The sequence below is a fragment of the Petaurus breviceps genome, unplaced genomic scaffold (genome assembly GCF_028583685.1).
Source record: "Petaurus breviceps papuanus isolate PSGF00001 unplaced genomic scaffold, PetGlider_PUasm1.0 37, whole genome shotgun sequence".
Classification (NCBI taxonomy): domain Eukaryota; kingdom Metazoa; phylum Chordata; class Mammalia; order Diprotodontia; family Petauridae; genus Petaurus; species Petaurus breviceps.
The window spans coordinates 85,367,356-85,375,999 of NW_027186296.1; the positions used below are offsets into that span (position 1 = coordinate 85,367,356).

Sequence of the window (8,644 nt, forward strand, 5' to 3'; positions counted from 1 at the left end):
TATTCATACCTGCACACATACGTTTGACCACATGTACATTCATGGCAGCACTTTTTTGATTAAGTATATTTTGATGGCATTTGGTAAGATAGCAAAGGTTCAGGGGGAGACACGTAGTTCAGGGGGAAAAAACAAAGTGGACAAAAACAAGAACTTTGAGAGTTTATATCTGTTATAGGGAACAATAACCATAGAACAGCTTACATAGAAGAGGGGTTATATCTCATATCTCACAAAATTATAAAGTAATACTGCTTTTAATTCTCCATTGATTAATAGTCTATGGATCACTGTTAGAAAAACTTTTAGTGTAATGAAATTTGTTTTTTTATATCTGTGACTTACTTTTTTTCCCCCTAATTCTAGGAAAACAGACAGCTCTTAAATGAAAGGATTAAATTGGAAGGCATAATAACTCGAGTAGAGACCTATCTCAATGAGAATCTGAGAAAACGCTTAGACCAAGTAGAACAGGTAAAGTTCCTCTTCCTTTATGGGTTCCTTTAATAACTATCTCTTGCTGCTTATGGTAGTTGAATTTTCTAAGTCATGGAAGGTTGATTGTGGACCGAATTTTTTTTTCCCCAAGAAAGTTCTCAACAGTTAGGTTGGTGGCTTACAAATTGGGCGTTTAAAATATTTATCAGTGTTTGACACTTACTGACACACTTCAGCCTAGCAATGAGAATTCTGGAGCTCTCAAGTATATTTTGAATATATTTCCCTTTCCTCTAATATGTACAAACCCCTAATACATACACAGCATTAAGGAGATAAAGACAAAATGAAAAATAGTTCCTGCCCTCTACGTGATTATATACTTCTGGAATATAAATCCCCCCTCTCCCTGTAATATCATGTATTGATAACTTGTGTATTGGCATATATGTACCTCACTTCTTCCCTCAACCCAGAGAACATTCCTTATAACAAAGAATAAAAAAGAAAAGAGGGAAGAAAAATCAGTTCAGCAAAGCTAACCAATACATCAAATGAGGCTGACAGCATATACAGTGTTCCATGCCCATAGTCCCCCACTTCTGCAAAGAAAAATGTTGCATTCTCCTGTCTCTAAGCTTGATCTATTTTAAAACCTTCTAATGAGAATTATACTTTATTGCTTTATGAGTTTAAATAGTTGGCAACATTTTTGTATTGCAGGAACTTAATGAATTGAGAGAAACTGAAGGTGGTACTGTTCTCACTGCTACAACATCAGAACTTGAAGCCATCAACAAACGTGTAAAAGATACTATGGCACGATCAGATGGTTGGTTTCTTATTTCTAAAACTATTTACTATATTTTCTAAAATTTATAAGACACTCGTAACACTTTGGTCAAAGGAGAAATCCTACTAATCATAGAAATCCTAAGAGAAAAAAGTGTGTACTAATTATTTTTGTGTATACTGTGTCCCTATAAATCATTTGTGGTGGGTGAAGTCTAGGTTTATCGTTAAGTAGTAGATCCCAGCTAATTGAAGTTTGTCACTAAATACTTTAATGAAAATGTATTGTTTATCTGAAAGAGTGCAATGACTAAAGAAAAAGTTTGTGTCATACCTTCAGGTTTCTGAGTGTAAATTCAGATGATCAGTTTTTAAAAATTTGGAAGGAAAATCAAGAAATTCCAAGATCATTCTTCAGTGTTTTAATTGTTAAATGTTATCCTAATTAATTTGTTCTTTCAAGTGGTTCTTAAATTTTTATAATTTGTTTTCAGTGTACACTGGACAAAGCAAAACCTCTTGACAGTTTACCAGATTGCTGTTAGAACCAAAGCTAAATTTAATCCAGGAGTGTGATGATTTTAAAGTGTGTACCAAATTCTAATTTTTTCCCCATACTTTTGTTTAGATCTGGACAATTCCATTGACAAAACAGAGGTTGCAATTAAAGATCTTCAGAAGAGCATGGAGCGCTGGAAAACTATGGAAAAAGAGCACATGGATGCTATAAACCATGATACAAAAGAGCTTGAAAAGATGACAAATCGGCAAGGCATGCTTCTGAAGAAAAAAGAAGAGTGTATGAAGAAAATCCGAGAGCTTGGGTCCCTTCCCCAAGAGGCATTTGAAAAATACCAAACTTTAAGTCTCAAACAGGTTAGTTTTCAGTTGGAAACCTAATAGTAGATTTTACTGTATATATCAGAATTTTATTTAGAATCGAGCTATAACTTTACTTTTTTTTCTCTTGCAGCTGTTTCGCAAACTTGAACAATGCAACACAGAACTAAAAAAATACAGTCATGTCAATAAAAAAGCCTTAGATCAATTTGTAAATTTTTCTGAGCAGAAAGAGAAATTAATTAAGAGACAGGAAGAGCTGGATAGGGGCTACAAATCAATCATGGAGCTGATGAATGTCCTTGAACTCCGGAAGTATGAGGCTATTCAATTAACTTTCAAACAGGTATGGTTTAATCCTGTTGAGCCCCATTTGTGTGCTTTTTGTTTGTGTTATCATGCTTTCTTTCCCAAGTTACAGAGTGAACCTAATAGATGTGAAATGAATTGTTTGCTCACATGTAGTAAAATTTCATTAAACCTTTTGAAAAAACAAAACTACTCATATCCTCAAATCACTATTCTGTTTCCATATTTATATAAATGTTACTTTTAGTTTGCCATTCATATTCATGTCTGTTCTAATTTGTCATGATGCCATGCAATGCAAGGGAATGTCCATCTAATACTGGAATAGCTTTTAATTATATCTCTTGGTTTTAAGCAACAGTTGCTATAATTTTTATCTTAACAAGGTTTATGTAAGGGAATTTAAGTGATGGTTTTTATTTTTTTTATCCAAGGTATCAAAGAACTTTAGTGAAGTGTTTCAGAAATTGGTACCTGGTGGCAAAGCTACGTTGGTGATGAAGAAAGGTGATGTGGAAGGTAGTCAATCTCAAGATGAAGGAGAAGGAAGTACTGAAAGTGAAAGAGGTTCTGGCTCACAAAGCAGTGTCCCATCAGTCGACCAGTTCACTGGAGTAGGAATAAGGGTAAAATACCTTTTTAAATTCAGTTTTCTCAACTGTGTTATAGAAAAATTTAATTGCTCAGCTTTAGTAGTATCTGAGGAATTTAAAATAGTCCATATGGATGTAAATACTTGAAAACTTTTTGAAGGACCTCATGGCAGTTTTTTTGGTGGGGGGTTTAACAGCTATAAGATAAAGACTTACTATTTAATATTTTCATAGGTATCATTTACAGGAAAACAAGGTGAAATGCGGGAAATGCAACAGCTGTCAGGTGGACAGAAATCTTTGGTGGCTCTTGCACTAATTTTTGCAATTCAGAAATGTGACCCTGCTCCTTTTTACTTGTTTGATGAGATTGACCAGGCTTTGGATGCTCAACACAGAAAGGCTGTTTCAGGTAAGGCTTTTAATTTGTGCTTTTTTCATATCTAGTAGAACTTGATGAAATATAATATCAATCCTCTCCAGAATTACAGTTACAATTTTCTTACAGTAGTTTCTTTTTAATGGAAAGTAGTGGTTTTCATAACAGTATGGCATTCTGGTTTTATATAGTTGAGTGCAGTAAGCTAGAAATAGAACTCACATCTCCAGAGGCATGGTCTGGTCTCCTGATCTAGGTTAATAAGCCTACTTTGATTTCACATAGAAGCCTTTTATGTTAAAGCTCTGTTGTTCTTCTCTGTACATGAATAGCCATGTAATGAAAAGGAAACTATATGACAGTGTTATGATTGCTAATGTAAACTAATTTTAATTTTGTAATAGTCCTGCACAAATGTAATCTTCATCTTCTGTAAAGAATTATAGTTCCTTTACAGTATAAAATAATATCAAATATTTGAGAAAAGTTTATTTTGTCTAAGAGGTGCATATTTGTAAAAGAGAGAGTGTTTGAATTAACCTCATGCTGATAGAAATTATTTCTAAATGTTTAAAAAAATGTAATAAAAATTCTATAATTACAAGTTTCTTTCTTAGAAAATTATTCTTATGAAGAAGTCATCTTTGCAGGACCAACAAATAGTTACACATACACTTTCTTAGTAGTGTGTTTGAGATATGACTATTGTTCTTTTAAGTTCTCATTTATAATGAGATGAGCTTCTTGTAAATAACATTTAATTTTGCAGATATGATTATGGAACTTGCTGTACATGCTCAGTTTATCACAACTACATTTAGGCCTGAACTACTTGAGTCAGCTGATAAGTTCTATGGTGTAAAGTTCAGAAATAAGGTAATTCTTTTGACTCTCCTCCATGAAATATTGGGGCCTTTTTACTCCCTAATGATTTTTCTTACTTTCTGTGTTTTTGCTCATGAAAGAAAGTGAACACAGTTAATGCTCAGATAATGATATCATGTGATGTTAGTAAGCTTTTTCTTTGAGACATCCCTATAGGAGCTTCAGTTTCTTTGGCACTTATCCATATTCAACAGTCATTTATTTATTGATCACCTGTTATGTGCCAAGCATTGTTCTTGTATTTATTGGGGTTAGGAAAACATTCCACAGCTTTAATTTTTTTGTTTTTAATGCAGTTATTGTTCCTTTGTAGTCTACTATTTTCTCCTCTCTGATTTCCTGTGCTTTCTGAAACATTGAATTAAATTGAGTGGACATTTATTATGCATCTACTATATAATAGGCACTAGAAATACAAAAGCAAAAAATAGCATGCACCTTTTTCCTAAAGGAATTTACAATCTACTTTTAATACCAGCCATAAACATGCACATGATTCACTTTGTATACATACCTTATACTATATTTGTGCATATGTAAAATGTAGATTAACATGTTAATGTAGATTTACATATGTGTATCTATATATATGTCTGTATATAAAATAACCAGATATATAAGCCTTATTTAGTTGTTATTAAATATTACATTTTACATATATATATATAAGACAAATCAAGGGGGACCGTGCTTAGAATTTTCTGATCCTATGATGAACAGTAAGTTTGAGATATTTAGAATTACATGAGAGATATTCCAAAGGTCAGTCAAAAGCATTCACATACTCAGAACTTTTTTTTGATTAAAGTTTTTCTATCACTATATAAAGCAAATACCATTGTAACTGATAATTAGTGTCAGTTTCACTAAAATTTTCCACAGCAGTTTATATGAGTTTATAAAAGTTTAATATGCATTCATTTATGCAAGGTATTACAGTTGCTGAGGATAATATTGAAATTGCTTAATGTTGTATGACATACTTTGGGAGATTATGCTTTAATGTATATTATTCCATCAGGTTAGTCACATTGATGTGATCACAGCAGAGATGGCCAAAGACTTTGTGGAAGATGATACCACTCATGGTTAATTGGAAACTATTGGCAGCTTGTTTGGAAGATGTGTATAGTATGAAACCTCGACTGAGGAACTGTAAATTTCAAACTAAATATTTGGTCAATGTTAAAAATAGTTTTTGAGCTTATATTTTAACTAAGAAGGCCCAAGGATTCTTAGTCTTGGATGACCTTGTGTATTCATTTTATGTTTCTGTTGCTGTATTCTTTTATAAAATATCTGTTTATGTACCTTTATACTTACAGTTTAAGAACTCTTCCTCTCCACTCTTTTTGTAAAGTGTCCCTTTGCTGTTTTAAATCTTTTTAAGATACGCTTCATAGCTTTCCCTAATTATAATTTTATCAGTTGTACTGCCTTCATCCTTTTAAAAAATATATAGCTTCAATTAAATGATTGATTTTATGGCTGTAACTTAGTAGAGGTGTGCGTGTTTTCATTTATAGTTGGAGTAGTTAATGTGAATTTTCTTTTTAAAATAACATCTTAATTTTGCTCTATTCCAGTCCCAGGTAAGTAGGAATATTATTCCTCAGATGGTAAAGTTCAATATTCTCTTCATTTAACCCAGCATATTTTGGCCCTTAAAATTTTTCAGTATGGTAGGATTCAGTTTATTTAACTGAATTAATTGTTTTTTAGGAGTAACTTTTCTTTATACAAATCTTAGAGGTTAATAAATAACGTTGAATATAAGAAATTGGCCTGTGATCCTGCCCTCCTATGTATACCAGTAAATTTACTAAAAAGTTTTCCTTAAGTTACTCAGCCTTTCCTTTCTTCATATTGGAAACATAGCTTTTTGACTACTAAGGGATATTACTAAAAATAACAATGGCAAATCAAGAAACTAGGATTATATTCCAGGGTCTGTTACCAAAATTGTCTTTGTATTCTTGGGCAAGTAAGTGAATCTCATACTATAAACCTAATTTCCTTTTATATTATATAGGGACAATAAAACTTGTCCTACTTACTTCAGAGGGTTGCCATGAGGGTACAATGAGATTCTTTTAAAAAGGCCTTACAAACAATTTTTATATTTGTTATTTGACAGACACCAGTTAGCACAAATCCTTCCAAATGCAAAGAACAGGAAAGAGGGTTGTATTTGATGTCATCAGTCTCTTAAAAATATCTTCCTTCTAAAATAAGCATATATTATTCAATGTGTTAGTTTTTAAATTGTCTTTCTTATTTGACCCCCTCTTTTTTTTTTTTTTAAAGCAATTGGGGTTAAGTAACTTGCTCAAGGTTCTACGGCCAGTTATTTCTGGGTGTGGTACTAAGTATCTGAGTCTGGATTCAATCCCCCAAGTCATCCCGACACTGGGGACCTGTGCTCTTACTTGCTGAGCCACCTGGCCACCCCTCTGACCCCCTCTTTCAATCATCTGTGAGTGTTTTTTAAAAAATGTTTTAGTATGCCACTTTTCTTTTTCTTCTTTTTATCTGTTACTCCCTTCTCCCCATTGCTCCCAGGTTTAAAAAAAGAGGCACTCTCTTGTGACTAATAAGCATGGTTAAGCAAGACATACACACACATTGGACGTTTCTGAAATTGTATTGTCGTTTTACTTCTCAAGCTCACCTAATTTATATTAGAAATTGTGGGTATCATTTAGTGCTCTGTAACCATGTGGTTAGTCATTACATTGATCAAAATTCTTAAGTTTTCCAAAATTGGTTTTTTTTTAAAGTGTTGGCATCATTGTATAAGTTAGTTGACTGGTTCTGCTCATTTCACTCAGAATCAATTCATAGAAGTCTTCCCAGGTTTCTGTTTGTGATTTCTTTAGTGTGCAGTAATTCTCAATTAGATTCATGTGCCATAATTTGTACAACTATTCCATTATTGATTTGTGCACTTTGATTTTTTAATTTTTTGCTAAAAAAAAAAAATGAACTTCCATAAATATTTTTGTACATATGGGTCCTTTCCCTGTCTTTGAGCTCTTCACAAACATTCTAAAGTGCAAGACAAATGTAATATTTTGTTGAAGTTAAAAAGTTGTTAAATAACATAACATTTTGGCTCTGTCCCAAGATTAATATTGTAAACTTTTATTTAATGGACAGATATTTGAATGATGACTGTTAGAGGGAAGTTTATTTGAGATGCTGAAACTTCCATCCTTATTGATTAATTATTGAATTGAATTTTGAATTGAATATTGCCTAATCTTAGATTTGCTCAATTTCCATGAAATATATTCTAGAGCTCTTCTGTAAAGCCCTTCTTAATGTAAAATACGGTATTGAGAAGTCCACTTAGGATCTCTTCATTTCAAGGGTGTTTATATAATACTGTCAACCCACAACATATATCCTAGGAAAAAGTACATAGTTAAATTCATATTCTTTCTGTTTACCTGCCATAAATCTCTCTTTACCTTGAATGAATTGCATTTTGTAAAATTTGGCCTGGGAAGAATAGAACAAAAAAGTTTAATAGGAAGTGAATACTCAAGCAAAATAAGGTGATAATAAGGGCATCTTGCTGCTTTTGAGCTACTTTTGCTGAATCCGTGTCACCCAGCCCAGATGAATCATATATTAGTGCTCTAAGTAAACCAAAAGGCATCTTGGCATAGTGGATAAAGCACTAGACTTTGAAGTCAGGCATATCTAAGTTCTGCTTCCTCCTCCGAGACTTAATAGCTCTCTGACCAAGGGCTAGTCACTATCTCTAAGCCTTAGACAACGTTCTAAGATTAAGTTTTGCCCATAGTAGTAATATTTTCAGTGCAAGGAACACCAAAATATAGGTCTTCAGCATATTGACTGGAAGAACTGGTAAGTTTGATTGCTGAGCCTTTGTGATCTTTGAAAAATTAGGAGAAATGCCACAGGATTGGAAAAGGCCCGATGTTTATCAAAAAGAACGACTAACATGCCTTGACATTGATTTTTGGCAAAATTACTAAAGGGATAATTAAGGGCTTCAAGAACTGGTCATGCCAGACTGATCCCATTTCTTTTTTTGATAGTTGCTAGGCTAAAAGATTAGAAGAATGTTACTGATAAAATTTGCTTATTAAAGTATTTGAAAAAAGTCTTTCTGTAATGGATTTGGGACCTAGAATAATCATTAATTGTTCATTGTCACCACTAGAGATTTATGGTGAGAGCTATCTTTGACCTGCTGTTTTAACATGTTGATCAATGACTTGGATAAAGGCATGCTTACCAAATTTCAGGATGAAATAAAGCTAATGTGCCAGATGACAGGAATCCAAAAAGATAATTGAAACACTGAAACATTGGTTGACTCTTTTGCTTCTTCTGGATAGATTATCATATCAACAAAATAACAAAATAGTTTTGT

General features: G+C 32.8%; 1 protein-coding gene across 2 annotated transcripts in view; it reads left to right on the forward strand.

Moving 5' to 3' along the window:
- SMC3 (structural maintenance of chromosomes 3) overlaps window positions 1–5,734 on the forward strand; it is a 47,987-nt gene extending 42,253 nt beyond the window's left edge. For both annotated transcript variants that reach the window (XM_069098940.1, XM_069098939.1), the window contains exons 22-29: window positions 367–474; window positions 1,162–1,270; window positions 1,859–2,106; window positions 2,204–2,416; window positions 2,814–3,005; window positions 3,207–3,384; window positions 4,121–4,227; window positions 5,258–5,734. In XM_069098940.1, coding sequence (XP_068955041.1) covers window positions 367–474; window positions 1,162–1,270; window positions 1,859–2,106; window positions 2,204–2,416; window positions 2,814–3,005; window positions 3,207–3,384; window positions 4,121–4,227; window positions 5,258–5,329 — 1,227 coding nt within the window. In that variant the 3' untranslated portion in view covers window positions 5,330–5,734. The remainder of the gene's footprint in view (window positions 1–366; window positions 475–1,161; window positions 1,271–1,858; window positions 2,107–2,203; window positions 2,417–2,813; window positions 3,006–3,206; window positions 3,385–4,120; window positions 4,228–5,257) is intronic.
- Window positions 5,735–8,644: the final 2,910 nt, after the last annotated feature.